Source organism: Haliaeetus leucocephalus, unplaced genomic scaffold (genome assembly GCF_000737465.1).
Source record: "Haliaeetus leucocephalus isolate CR32 unplaced genomic scaffold, Haliaeetus_leucocephalus-4.0 Scaffold340, whole genome shotgun sequence".
Classification (NCBI taxonomy): Eukaryota; Metazoa; Chordata; class Aves; order Accipitriformes; family Accipitridae; genus Haliaeetus; species Haliaeetus leucocephalus.
Window position 1 is genome coordinate 674,686 of NW_010972776.1, and position 14,784 is coordinate 689,469.

At 52.4% G+C, this 14,784-nt stretch overlaps 1 protein-coding gene across 2 annotated transcripts in view; it reads right to left on the reverse strand.

Moving 5' to 3' along the window:
• The window catches only part of OPHN1 (oligophrenin 1), a 75,600-nt gene continuing 60,816 nt past the window's right edge, over positions 1 to 14,784 (reverse strand). Inside the window, exons 20-26 of one of the 2 annotated variants that reach the window (XR_774652.1) lie at positions 14,269 to 14,577; positions 11,609 to 11,774; positions 10,028 to 10,078; positions 9,162 to 9,212; positions 5,784 to 8,775; positions 776 to 955; positions 1 to 80 (exon numbers count right to left, since the gene is read on the reverse strand). Coding sequence is in view for 1 of the 2 variants with exons in the window: in XM_010572359.1 (XP_010570661.1) it covers positions 9,170 to 9,212; positions 10,028 to 10,078; positions 11,609 to 11,774; positions 14,269 to 14,580 (572 nt within the window). In the remaining variant the exon portion in view is untranslated. Of the gene's footprint in view, positions 81 to 775; positions 956 to 1,682; positions 8,776 to 9,161; positions 9,213 to 10,027; positions 10,079 to 11,608; positions 11,775 to 14,268; positions 14,581 to 14,784 lie in introns of those variants that run through there. The other variant, XM_010572359.1, reaches the window with a different exon arrangement.

A 14,784-nucleotide genomic window follows, 5' to 3' on the forward strand; every position in this document is an offset into this window, starting at 1 on the left:
TGGGTTTGCATCTCTTGATCTTACACCGGCCTCTGTCCTCTTAATGGGCTCCAGCCTTGTGTGGCTTGCACAGTATTTGCCTGCATGAGAACAGCAAGGAAATTAGTCTGAGTGTCTGCAGAGGATTGGTCTCTGCAGATTGCTGGCCCTAACCCTCCTGGCCCAGTTAGCAAATAGCCCCTGTCCCAGGCAGACTGCCGGGTGCCCTTTCTGGACCTTTTCTGAAAGAGTCCATCAGCCAAGCGAGCGGGGCTCCTCACGGCACATGGGGCGCAGCAGGCTGTGCCTGGCAGGGGGCCCGTCTGCTGCAGGATGGGCTCAAACAGCAGAAACCAAGTGAGGAATCAATCTTTTTTTTTTTTTTCTGAAAACATCTCATGCCAAGCAGCCCTAAAATGGCTCTGTGCTTTAAAGATCCTTAGAACAGCCAGTGGGAAATTTTTAAAACAGAAAAATTGTTCCATTTCCTAAAATGATACTGAGTTGCTTTTAAGACACCCTTCAACAGTGGTTGACCTCCTCAGGGACCCTGGGAGCACTGCACACACTGACAGCTGCACTGGCAACCATCTCCCTGCATGCCTTCAGCTGTATCAGGGTATGGGCTGCACTCACCCTCTAAGGCTGCACCACAATGAGCCGGTGGAGGGAGATGCTCTGCACGCTGGATTATTTCAGGTGTGGATGGATCTCAGTCAGAGCACAGCCCAAACCCACCCCAACTGTGGGGACCCCCAGTGCCCTGCTTGGCCAGTGTCCCCTGTGAGACACCCACCTGCTGCCAAAGTCCCACGTCAGCGGGGGCTCCCCACTCCTTCTGCAGCCGCGGTCACCATCTCCTGTCCCCGGTGGTCCGGGCAGCTCCTCCGTCACCTTCGCCAAGGTGGGCTCAGCTCCGTGGCTGGATGAGCAATGTGGGTGCTGAGCTGTGCCGGCAGGCAGGCTGGTGGTGCCTCTGCATCGTATTAAGGGTTCAGAACCTGGCTGTTGAACTGTTCTGTGACTGACGATATCTAACAGCACTTATTTCTCCCAGTCAAAGAACAGAAACAGGACCAGGACCCACCAGAACACTAGCTTGCCATGGGTCTAAAACTGCCTATGGACTACTTAAAGCAATTGCAGACAATGGCCTGAGACCTCTGTTTATACAAACCCTGGGTTCTAAAGGACTCCAGCTGTAAGAAGCTGAGTGGGATGGTGTGCCTGAGATCATGCGGGGCCTGGTATTGAGCAAATTAATTAATTATTATAAAAGTCCTTTAAATGCAGTTTAGTTTCTCTAATTTGCATAACAAGTTTTTGCAACTCCCTCCAAGACAGACTAATTAAAACTCCAGGCTTCACCTGGAGCCCTCAGAGAGAGCTTGGCCACCGCTATCCCACTGACCCCCCCCCGGTACCCGGGCTGTGTTCAGCGCTGGTGCAGAGCCCTCCCTGAGGCCCTGGCGAAGGCAGCGATGGGCTCTTGCAGCTCGCTGCTCCTCTCGTGCCCAGGTCAGCAGTCTGCTCAGCCCAGCCCAAATCCCTGTGGGAACACCATGAAGTGCTTTAAGACGCAGGTTTCAACAGGAGAGGCGCAGGTTTTAACAGGAGAGCAGCTTACAGCCAGCACAGGAGTGCAGCAATATGCTGTCCATGCCAAGCCTTTGGTACAGGGCATTTGGGGTGTGGTTTTGGGGTTTTTTTTACCATGTGTGCACACACCAGCCTCACACAGAAATCATCCTTACTGTCGAGAAAAGCGTGGAGATGAATAACAAGGCTGGCAGCACATATCGTTGGCATGCATCGCTGAGCTGGGGCAAGTCATCAGGTTTGCCCGTGTAGCTGTCTCTGATGAGGAGATGAGTGACCTGCCCGGTCCGGCTGCAGCAGTCCCCAGGCTGGCTACTCCAGGGGGACACCCAGGGTCTGGCCCCCAGCCCTTCTTCTTTACTGCCCTTTCTCTGACCGCCCCTGCAGCTCACCCCATCCCTGCCCAGGGAGCAGCTAGGAAGGGGCAGGGGCCCCTCAGGAGGTTCCTTTCTGTATCAGAAGTATGTGATGCGCTGGGCGAGGAGCACCCCGCATGGAGAAGGCATTGCTGCTTCACTGGAGGGATGCTAGAGTCGCCAGCAACTCAGTTGTTTGATGACGGCGGTTGCCTGTTTCTCACTACTGTTGAAGTTCCCATCTCAGCACACTTGGCACCTCCTGCATCCTGCCTGACTTGAGCAAAGCGCGGCATGCGCAGCTGGGAGAGGCGCTGGGAGCTGCTCTGCCCTCCATGTGTGCTGGGCTCCGGCAGCTTGTCCAGCAGCCACAGACCTCGGTGCGGTCACGCCGACTCGTGTGCTCTTGACACGAGGAATGTCAGCCAACTCTGGGGTTTGCTCCTTGCCCAAAATTGCTGCCGCCTCCCACCACCGGCGGCAGGTAGACGCCAACGAGAGGGCGAGCAGGGACCTGCGTGCCCCGCGTCCCGTCCCCGCTGGAGCAGAGCAACCGCAGGGGCATGGCCCGGCAGCACAGTGCCGGGATGAGCCCGCGGGGCCGAGGCACCGGGGAGGGACCAGGGTGTGCAGGACACAAAGGATGCAAAGAGCAAAGGATGCTGGACCTGCAGGAGGATGGAGGTCCTGGGGGGCAATGTGCTGGGGGGGGTGAAGGGGTGTTTCTCTAAGCCTCCATGGAAATAGCAACCTTTTATATATGATTTCAAGAATCTTCAGAACTTCTGCTTTTTAGGAGCTCTCACAGATCCTGACAGAGGCTGTGAAAGCACTTCTTCCATAAACTTCCAAAAATATAAGGAAAGTAAAGAAATAATTCAAAGCGCCTCCTGAATTTTTAAGTCCATGGCAGGATATTATTTTTTTTGCTGGCCTGACTCTTGATTTATGGATGTATAGGCCAAGTAATGCTGCTGACAGTTGCCAAGAAAATGTCTGGTGTAGAAAGCTGGTCCTAAATCAGAGCATTCAGCTGGTTAATTGTGCAGCGAGTTGGGCCAGAGAGAATTATGGAGTTTAAAACTAAGACTCTGATCTAGCAAGAAGTCCTGCGTGGGTGGATTCCTGTGCCTTTATGGATCTCTGTGCAGCACATAAATTAAGATGTCAGTGCTCCACTAAGTACATTTCAATTCTAAACTTATCATATAGATGTGTCTACTGAAGTGTGCCTTTAACCTCTCCAAATCCTTCATCTGGGAATTTCTCTCTGAGGCCCAGTCTTGAGCTTTGAAACTTCTTGTTTTGATATCTTTTCTCTGTATAAAAAACTACAAGGTATTACTTATGCTGGAAAATATTTTTCTTGCTCAGATGAAATCAAAACATTTTCCTTAAGAAAGCAAACCACGCACCTGGGGGTTGGGACACCAGAATTGTTGGGATAGCACCTCAGTGCTCCTTCCAGTCTGTAATCATTCACTACAAGGGCTAATAGAAAAAGAAAACAGTTTCTTTCACTGAAACACTGTTGTTTTGAAGGCATCCACCCCTGGAAAAATTACAGCCCCCAAAGGAAGCTACAGAGAAACAAAGAGCCGGGGAAAAAGAAAAAAAAACCCCAACCCTCAAGCTACTGCTTTGGCTTGTGCTACCTGGGCATCATGACCCTGTGTCCATCCCAGGCAGGGGATGCTCCCGGGCACAGGAGCAGGGTGGGATGTGCCCCCCAGCAGGCACCCGGCAGGGGATGCCACGTGTGGGGCTGTGCCCGCTGCCAGCCCCCTGAGGGGCAGCCGCCGCTCCACAATGCTGCTGGTCATTTTTTCTAGATTTAACAAGGATCTTTTGTTAGTTCCAACATTGAAGCGTTTTGTGTTTTTACCGGCAAGCCTAGAGCCCAAGCGACTCTGGATGAAAATGCAGTGAGATTTTCTGCCAGCCCCAGGGTACCCGCAGCGGCAGCTGCGGCTGCAGCCAGACCCTTTGGGTGCAGGTCAGGACTGCAAACACAGCAAGACCTGGACAAAGCAGCTTGCCTGGTGATAGGAGGGCAGATGGGGGCTGCTCCCAAGCCCACCCACCCCCACACGCTTTATCCAGCCTTTCCCTGCATCCCACACTGCTCCCAGCACACGGCCCCGGCCCTGGTCTCCTGGCTGCTGCAGCAGTGCCCGGTGACTGCAGTCCTGGTAAGCAGTTCCCATCTCACCATCACCATTTCCCTCCCCAAATTATTGCTGACAAACCTCCACCCTGTCCTTCAGTACCCCAGAGGTAACTCAGCAATAACAGCCCCAAATATTCCTGGGATGAAAAACAGGAGAAGGTTTCTAATCACGAAAGAAATGAGATTGTGCAGTCTGTATTCTTGCTCGGGGGCTTAATCAAAACCTAGCTGTGGTTAAGATGGGATTAGGTTAATTTATAAAAGGACGCACAGAGGGTCATGCCGTTGCCTGTGCCAGTGGCAGGCAGGACCCTCGGGGCCATGGAGCATCTCCAGGTGATGTCCCGGTGCCAGCCGGAGCCACCTGCCCACTCCTTCCCTCTCTGGCCCCTCTCCTGCCCCCATGGCAGAGGGTGCAACCCACAGCCGAGCCAATGGCCCCCAGCTTGAGCACCCGCCTACGCGCTGAGCTCTCCAAATTACAGATTTGACCCGAGCCCTTGCGAATGAGCAGTTTCAGCCCCTGAGCCCCGCAAGCACTCAGGCTGCAATGAGCTGCACATTGGGCTGGAGGAGCTGAGGAAGGGTCTCAGCCAGGCTCCCCGGCCTGTTGCGCGCTGTAGTATTTGATCGGGACTGTTGGCTCTTGCCAGTTTACGTTATTAGGATTAGTCTTTCCAGCTGAAGAGATGTGGAAAACCAAAAAGGGAGCAAAGGAAGCATTGCACGTTATGTGCCACAAGCCCCATGCATGAACTGTGCGATTCAGCCCACTGCTAACGGCAGAGCCCAGCTATGAGGAAATCAGCATTTCACTCACGCTCCCTGCCAGGAGAGTGATTTTCTTCTTTGGTAAGAGAAGAAAGGCCAAGACTGTCAAAATGCACAGAGCTGCAATAAATCCTACTGTGGCAAAGGTGCTTCAGGGACTCCTTTTCCATTCCTGCTCCCTTATGGCGGACGGTGCAGGGGCTTAAAGGGCACTGGGTATTCCTGGGGCTGGAAGAAAGATGCGGTGCTTTGGGGTGCTGGGGGGAGGCAGGCACCCCATGCCCAGCTGCCCCTTGGGGGAGCCGTGGAGCGCTGGATGCCACTGCCGGGGACCGCTCCTGCCGCTGCAAGCGGGGTCTCAGGCCCCGTGCCGCGATGCTGACCGGGGACTGGGAAGGCAGGACCGTGCTCAGCCGGGACGGCGCCCAGCCGGGTGCTTGCTCGGGGGCCTGGAGCCGGGGCATGACACAGACCTGCTCTGAGCCTGCAAACCTGGAGCGCATGCTGCAACGCTCAGCGCCCTTGAACTAAGGCTAGGATGGTACAAAGTAATTGCAGCAAGGATGCTGAGAAGAATACGGCAATTAGAGGCCTGAAAAAGGGTGTAGATGAGAAAGCTCCCCATCATTCAGCTGAAGACCCTCAGAGACACTAGAGCTGAATTCATTCATCTCAAACCGCCGGAGGGGTTCCTCAGCTGCAGCCTTTTCCAGCCACATGTTATTAGGTTAAAAAAAAAAAATTTAAAAAGTATCACTCAACAAAGGAGTGAGTGGTGTATTTAGGAAGTGTGGAAATCGGCTGCATCTCCTCTTGGGGCAGAGAAGCAAACCGTGCAGGCTGCCAAGCAGCAGGGACAGCTCGCCCACCCCACGCTTATCCCAGGAGCACCCTCCCTCTCCTGGTACCTCACATGCTGCTGCCAGCTCCTGTGTGGTCACCTTGGTCGGGCACTTCTCCATAAATTCAGGCTCAAAAGCAGGTTGCAAGACTCCCATTTAAGAGACAAAGCTGTTTTCTCCTGTGAGAGATCTTTTTGTTAAATAAAAGCAAGACGCCTGAAAAGCAAATGGTAGTGCACATTAACATCAGAGTTGAGAGGGATGGGAAAACAGATATGAGGAGGGGAAAAAGATGTTGGATAGATGGAAAGAAGCCAGTGCTGTGTCTGCAGTAATCATAAATAAGTAGAAAGGTGTTTATGCTGACAGAGGCAGCTGAACAAGAACCAGGCAGCTGAAGTTAAAAATGAGAAAACATTTTAAAACCACATACTACCAAACATGCCTCTCTGTAACAGGCAGAACAAGGGGGTCCATGCTCAACCCACCCCTGTGCAAACCCACTGCCCCAAGTCACGCTCATGTGCCCTGGCCACACGCAGGGAGGGTCGGCTGCATCGCCGGGGTGCCTGTGGTACCCGAGCAGTGGGATCTGCAGAGCAGAGGATGGCTGCAGCATGGGCAACACTGGGGCATTGCTTAAAGGAGGAAAAAGCATACTTGGGACTCTTTTTTTTTTTTTTTTTACTTCATGGAAACTTTATAAACACTTGAAGTAATCTACGCTTTTACATGACAAAATGGCTCTGATGGCTGATGTCTGCGGGCCCTGCCAGGCTGCACAGGGCAAATCCTGCGTTCCCAGCTGTGTTGCTCCTGTGGCACTGGCAGCAGGGATTGTGCCCCACAGGCCTCCACCGGCACAGCTGATACAACCTACCACCGCTCCACCGCTGGTCCCCAGCGTTCGGCTGCACGCACAGAGGAGGAAAAACCAGCACACACACGTGAGAAATTACTTAAGGACACAATGAAATACGTTTCTAGTAAGCTGCTTCCCTCCATTGTTTGCAATGTCAGACTTAAAACCAAACTCCCTCGGATTTCTTTCTTCCCGCAGACCCTAGCTCTGTCCTCTGGGACAGCCACCCCAAGAGGGTGACAAAGCCACCAAAGGGCAGGCTTGGGCACCAGTGCCCATCCACGGCAGGAGACTGGGGCTCCGCAGCCGGGCTGCTGGAGAGGCTTCCCAGCCACCACAGCCGTTCTGGGCTGGTCAGGGCACCTTGCTGGCTCACAGCTCCGTCTGACCTGCTCTCTCAGATACCTGATCAGAAAAACACAATGCGCTCTGTTTTGGTGCTGCTCACACCTCCTGGCCACTCATGAGAGGGTGCAGCAGAAAGGGCTCACTGTAGCTTTGAAAAGCCCTGAGATGCCAGTGTGTGTAATACAGTCTAGGCATTGATATCGCTTTTTTTTTTTTTTTTCTTAAAGCCACTTTTATGTGCCACTGTTCAAAGCAGGAGTACAGGAGTGAGCAGCTGGGGCACCGCCAAAGCCCGAGGGAGCAGAAGCACCATTGACACAACACGTGTGTGTCCAGTGAACGCCAGAATTACATTCAGCAATAAAGCAGACAGGTGCTAGACGCACACACAAGGCAAGCATCAGCAGACAGCACGGGAAGGACCGCGGCAGCATCCCACTGGCAAACCTGCACCAGGCAGGAGGCAAAGCGCGCTCGAGAGGATGGAGCACCCGGGAAGCAGCTAATGGGGATGTTTGGCCACTGATTTGGGAATGCTCCCAGCACCCAAGGAAAATCATTCAAAACATGGAAGCCGCCTTTGAGCAGGTGAGAGGAAGCAGGGAAGCCACTCATTGCCTATTTACAGGCAAACACTACAGCTCAGGAACTGAGCCCTGGTGTCAGCTGGAACGACAATAAGCCTCTACTGTTAACAGGGATACTAGGGGTGGTCCTGGTTAGGAGAAACCTTCCAGACCAAAGGGCATCATCTACACGGCCGCTGCTGAGTTAAAGAGACTGGACATCTCTTGGACTGGAAATTAATGTAACAAGCAAACAAGAAACTGTGCGCCTCTCAGAAAAATGGGTTGACCCACACTCATCGAGTTTCAGTTCCTCGCCACCTCTGTGCTGGTCCACCAGAACAACCCTGGGACAGAGACTTCTTGGTGGGCCTGAGGGAAGTGGATCTGGTGGGACAGTGGCTCACACAGGAGGAAGAGGAGGAGGAGGACGAGGAACAACTCCTGCCGCTTCCTTCTCCCAGCGGTGCTCTCAGAGGCTGCTGACCCGACCGGTGCTGCCCAGAAAGCCGACCCACAGGCAGGGGCTGCGGCCCCACTCAGGCAAAGCCCCCTGGCACATCCATGTCTGCCGGCACGGTTTTCCAGGACGGGGGCATGCCGACGCCAGGGAGGAGATGAAGAGATGTCCTGCAGAGCTAAGCATGATGGTCCCCCCAATTCCTGTCCTGCCTGCCTTAGCACCAGCAGCATTTCCAGTAACATACACTGCTCTTCTACACACTGAAAAACACACTATAGCTTACTGAGCAAGGAAAACATAACATAAAGGAAGGAGCTTCTCATGGCAAGGGGGGGCAACCCAAACTCCAGTCATTCTACCCTTGCATCCAAGCACGGGGAGTCAGCCCCTTGCGTTCTGACTCCAATGTCTGTCCAAGGTCACTCTTGCCAAGGCGCATTTACCAAAAAGTGAGCAGATAAATGGCCACTCCCATCCCCCGCGGTCCCTTCCACAGCTCGTCGGTGTTCACCCAGCCCTGCAAAAGTTGCTGGTCACCTGAACGGGCACACATGATCATCCTTCACAGCCTGCGCAGAGAGGAGTGGCGGAAGGACTGGGAACAGTTCAACACATATGTGTGGGTAGTGTCTTCTCCCCATCGTTATCTCCCTCTCTTCTAATTTCTTGAGCCACTTACAACAGCGTGCTCTGAAATTATCATCCGGTAAGATAGCTGCTCTCCAGGGGCACCAGAACTGGAAAAGTCTTAGCTGTGACACGTCCGTTTCACAAGCACAAAATCTCCTGGGTCTAGTTGGGCTGAGGTGCTTACAAAGTCTGGAAGAAGAAAACAAGCACGTTCTATGCAGCAGTATAAATCCGTCAGTGATGGCAAAACCACAACGAGAGCAAGCCCAGGCCTCAGCACTGCCGTTTGCATAGTGCTCACATTTACCCTGAGCGCTGCAGCGAGGAGGCTCAGGAAGGGCAGAGCAGGCTGATTTACTCTGCCCTGCCATACTACCACCTCAGCAAAGAGCACGCCCCACCTCTAGTCATTATCTTTCCTCCTGCAAGGGTCTCCTACAGGAAGGACATTTCTTCTCATCTTTCTTTTGAGATTCCCATTGCCTCCACTGGACTCCCACCACCCCATGAATGCTGAGTTTATGTTACACATGTGCTTTTGGTTTATTATTTCATTTATTGTCATAAACACGTACCTTTAGCCTCAGCTCTCATCACCTGGGATCCTGCCTTGTGGTGATGAAGAACTGTATATAAGGAAGTAGAAGAAAACAGGAAAAAAAATTAATGCAATAAGCATGCTCAAACTCAGATCCACAAACCTAAACAGAGGGCTGGGTAACAGTCAGGTCAGGGATATATTTTTCAATATAACAAGAGAACTCACTGTCAACACTAACAGACAACATTTATCACTTAGTGCAAACCTGCTCACACTTTTGGCAGAGGTTGGTGATCTTTAAAAGCAGGAAGAAGCTGAAGCTTCTATGAGCAGATATTATTACAAATAAAATCTGCTGCCACAAAGCATAATGCTTGCAATTCAAAGCCCTGCCATCCCAGCCTAGCCTGAAGGCTTCAGTGCCCAAGCTATCACTCCATCACACTGTACCTCTCCGTGGTGGAGCTATGCCTGCACATACATTGTGTGTAGGACCATCCACTCTCTGGTCTCACATCTCTGATCAGCTGCTGTGATCTAATCAGCCCTCCTTGTCTCTCCCACAATCCTACCTCTGCTCTTCGCAAGGGCTGAGAACTAAGTACAACGTGCACTATGCTGACTTAGATACACGCGTGATAAAAGGAATCCATAGATATGTTTATTACTTAGCATATTTACATATAACTTATCAAGTCTGTATCTGGAGTCACATTTTACACTTTGTGCTCTCTGTTTAGTTCCAGCATTTTAGCTGAGACCCATCTTCTGCCCATGAGTATGAAAGGCAAGAAGGTCAGGCCTGGGGCTTCCTGAGTTGACTTGCTCTGCCTCAGAGGGAGCACCCTATGCAGCAGGGCAGCTTTTATTAACATGCCAACTTCCCAGTGCCAGGCTTACTTGCTTGTTCTTCGGGAAGCTGTCTCAAAGAACTTTGTCCTAGAGGCCACCCTGCAAAGAGAGCAAGACAGGTTACTCCAGTTATCCAATAAGGCAATTTGTTAATGAGATCTCATCTGTGCCAGGGAAAAGAGCAGTAGCATCAGCAGACGCTGAAGACAATCACCTTCTAATGATGTCTTTTCTGCTGAGGCAGCAGCCGTGCTCCTCATGCTGCCAGCTCCATTCCCCTCTGCCTTCACACCGCCCTGGCCAGGCAGCCCTTAGTCGCTTTTCGCCACACTGCTTATTTCCACGCTCTTGCTTATAATCCTACATACTGGTTTATAAACCTGCATCCATCACTTTTCAGGGCCTCTCCTTCAGTTTTTATGTGCTTCGTATTTAGCTTCCAAATGTCCTCATAGAACAGAAAAGTTCTAACAAGTGATTTAGGAGAGCAAAGGCAAGGCCTGTTCCTGCCCTGCAGGCGTGGAGCTGAACCTCACAGTACCTTTGCTAGACTAAGGAATGAACATGCAGGACTTGGATCAGCTGCACAGCGCGGCTTTACTGGGGGCTCTCTGCAAAGAGCAGGGGCCAGCGCAGCATGAACTCGGGAGCTCTCCCACGGCAGGCGCTTCCCCCAGGACCGCTGCCGGAGATCGTCACTCACGGGCTGCGTGGCTTCCACGGCACAAAGACACTTCAGTTCACGACAAATGCTTTTGCACCTCGTGTCACTGCGGGCAGAGCAAGGCCCCGGGGGGTGGCCCCCCGCACACCCCAGGGCTGCGGTGCAGTGGCAGAGCGCAAGGTGAGGGGTGTTAGCGCTGAGTTGGGGTGCTGCCCCGCTCCGATGGCAGGGGAATGGAATGCACATCTTTGCTGGATGTGCAGCAGCAGCGAGCTCCGCGGCAGCACCCAGGCTACAGCCTTCCCACCGACCCGTCCTGGCTGCTGGGCTGAGATCCCTGTATTTAGTCACCCTTTTTTCTTTTCTTTAATTCCCATTGAAGCCAGCAGGGTTTCTGTCTCATTAAAATATGAAAGAAACCTGATGCTGAAACTGAACTCCATCCAATTTCCTTAAGAGAGATCCAAGCTGGATCTTGTCCTTCCCCGGGAAGTGTCTCATTTGAGAGGCTTGCTCAGAGCCAGGCAGGGAGGGGCTCTCCAGCTTCACTGACAGGAGAAATAGCAGAGAAGGTGATGGGACAAGGCTTAGCCCCAGGGCTGTGCTTGAGAAGGTTCAGCGCTTCGTTTTTCCTGTGCATGTTTGCCTTTGCTATGGCCATGCTGCTCTCCCAGGCCATGCCCTCTGCGCAGCTTTTCAACGTGATGTTCAAACCCACGCTTGCACTCGTGTCGAAGGGGATGTCCACAGGCTCCAGCCATTGTATACCACCAGCGCTGGAAACCAACGTGGTATTTCTCTTCCTCCTCCTCCAAAATTCCCAGTAGGTGACACCAGCTCCTACTCCCACCACCCAGGCTGACCTTGTCCCCCCACACCTCCCCAAGCCCCTGGGTGCTGACAGCTCCCTCGGGCCGAGCTGCCCACCCCAGGTACTGCATGCTCGCTGACGGCTGCTGACTTACACAGATGAAGGCATCTCTTCTGCTGTTCCTGCTATCAGATCTGGCCTCTGCTCCAGCCTCGGAGGGACAGGAGTGCGGCACGGTGGGTCCGGAGGTCTCACAGGGGGACGCGTTATCACAGGTTTATCACCATGGGATCGTGCCTTAGGGACACCGTCGCACTCGCCTGCAAGGTTGAAGATTACGAACACTGAGTACGAAGCTTGGGTAGAGGGCTAGATATTTATGAAGAGGTATTAAACAAGTTAGTGGGCTTAGTTCTGTCTGTCTGCTGCAACATCCTCTCTCTGACAGTGGCCAATAGCCAGAATTTAGGGAAAGAGTCCCAGGAAAAGGCAGTTCCCATTCTGCCTGCCCCAGCACAGCCTTCCTGGCACTAGAAAGAGGGGCTGATGCTGGACCCTGTGATGAAAAACTTGATATAGTTGCTGATTGCAAAGATGATATTGCCTGGGAACAAGTTTTCTTAAACAAAACCTGTGCAGTGCTGCTCTTCAAAAGCTAGAAGAATAGCACAAATTGGTGATCCCTGAAGTCCAGGGCTGCTGCTTCTCTGAGTTTTTGTCTTGGACAGTGGCACGACCTGTCCTCTCCCCCAGCTTTCTGCTCTGCTCACAGGAGTTTCTGCCTTGGCTGCTTTTCTTTCCCAAGATCCAGCCAGCGTCGTTATTCACTTAACCCTTGAATACTTTCAAGGGTTAAGCGAGTAAGGAATAAGTGTCAGACTTTACCTGACGCCCCTGGTGACCCCACACCTTCCCTCCAGTGCGCATTTCTGCAGGACAGCAATCCTTGTGATCTTCTCCTCTGGCCATTTATATGGCACAAAACCATCTCAAGGGCTGGGTTCCTGCCCTTCCGATTTAGATATTTCCACTGCTAGAGAGTCCTGTTTCTGATTAGAAATAAGTCAACGATGTTTTTCTATTTGGTAAAACAATTAATTGCTGCAACTACTTAACCAAGGCTCTGTCAACCCCTTAGTTACTGAACCTTATTATACCCTGGTGTGCTAGCTCAAACACCAGTCCTTAACCAACTCTCTTCCATACTTGGCATTTGTAAATTCTGATCCTAATTTTCTCCTTGGTAAGCTGTAAAACTTGAATTTCTCAGTAAAAGGCCTGTTTCCTAATCCTTCAGCCTACACTTCTTGGTTTCTCTGGTTTTTCAAAATTACCCCCAAACTGTGCACATTAAAAGCTCAATACAGCATTCTAGCACTGATTTGCATGTATCAACACAGCTACTTCAGTGTTCTTCTACCTATACGTTCAAGGATCAACACAGCCAGTTTTATTACGCTGTGGCTCCAGGACATGCTGTCAGCACACTATGTGTGATAATGCAAAACCACAAAACTTTGAAGCACTAAATGCAGTTGATGTATAAGCCGACTTTAAAGCTATCTTACTCTTCCAAAAGCAGATTTCCACCTACCATTTTTGTGACAAATGTAAATTAAGCCAGTAGTGTCAGTCAGATGAATTTAATGTTTGTGCTACCCAGCTGGGCCTTTCTTCTTTCTCTCTGTTGCACATGGGGGTCATTTGTCAAGAACACAGCCTGGTTTTTATTTTCTAATTACAGGACTGTGAAGCTGTCAGGCTATGACAGCATCTGAAAAGCACTGGAAAGTGCACAGGAAAAGCTGGCAAATTGCAGAAAGCAATACATCTTTTATTATGGCCATTGTCCTGAGTATTTTATAAAACTCAGCACCAAATACCCACAATTACAGCAAAGTGTACTGTCCTGCAAATGGCTCCCTAGTGTTGCAGGGGAGAATGTCTACAGACACGCAGATACACAAATGCCCACCTGCCTTCCTCTACTGAACAGACAATGCCAGCTCAGATCTGGCCCCAAACTAATTATTTCTACCTGTAATAAACTTCTGTATAAAGCTTATTAGAATACAAATAACAATCATTATTTATATTTAACACCAAAGGATGAACTGTTGAAATAAACGTTCCCAGTAAAGACTCAGTAAGCCAGAAGCTGTGTCACAGGGAGCCTGACAGATAAACCCATCAGAAATTAAAATCTGGTAGTGACTTTTGCCATTTTCCTTGTCTCTGCTGAGGAGAGCACTGACAATCCAGAGTGCTTACAGCTGGTTAGACGGGGTACAAATTGCTTCGAGTTTAATGGCCTTTATATCGCTACTCAAGCCTAAATTTTACGAGTCCACTGAGCTAGGTTCAGCTCAGCACAAGCAGAGGCTCAGCTACTGCATGGAAAGCCTGCTTCATCTGACACCGGTGGCACCTGCCTGGCTCAGCAAGGAGGGGCGGCACCGGCACCAGGCTCTGCAGGCTGCTCTGAAACCCGGCAGAGCAGCCGCACCCCCAGTAAGCAACAGACCAAAAGTACCCACTGTCTGAAATAAACCAGGACAACTCAGGAGGCCAAGGTCTGATCAAACCCTTGTGCCCGGACCTCAAGCTGTTCTGGTCTCCCAACCCCTCTTGCTGAGCTACACCAAGAGGACTCGAGGCGAGAAGCCCACCACCCGCTCCGGCTGTCCCGGCGCATGACGCGCAGCCAGGAGGGCCGGCTCGAGCGCCTCGAGCTTCCCCTGGGAGATCAGCATTCCTTCTGCCTTGCTTCGGCTGGGACCCCGGCGCGAGCCACGGCTCCGGACGCACACTCACCCTCTCTGCCGTAGATCCCTGGCCGGGGAGCCGGTCTCCTGGCCTGGAGCGTGGAGGTCCTCAGGGCAGGGCTGGCCACCACCCCGTTGGCAGCCTTGCCGGCCAGCTTCACTCCTCCATCCTGCAGCCTGGCCACCATCTTCCCCACCTCCGCCTCAGCACGCGGGTCAGGCCGGCCCTCGGTGGGGGGACGCCCCGGCTCGTCCCCCCCTGGCCGGGGCGTGGGCAGGCGGCTGCGGTGCAGCGGCTTGGGGGCTTCCGGGCCGACGCCGACACTGCCACTGCCGTTGGGGGTCTGGCCGTGCCGGTCTGCTGCGGAGCCAAGAGGACAGACAGCCATCAGGTTAGGAAGCAGCGTGGAGGCGCGGTGGTCTCTGCCCCGCGGCAGTGCAGAGCTCTCCCCCAGCGCTGTGCGGCTCCTGCGGTACCAAGGGACAAGCATGCTTGCAGCAGGGGATCGACAGACCCTCACCCTGAGCAAAACACAAATAGTGAGCGGCTCACCCAAATGCTGAG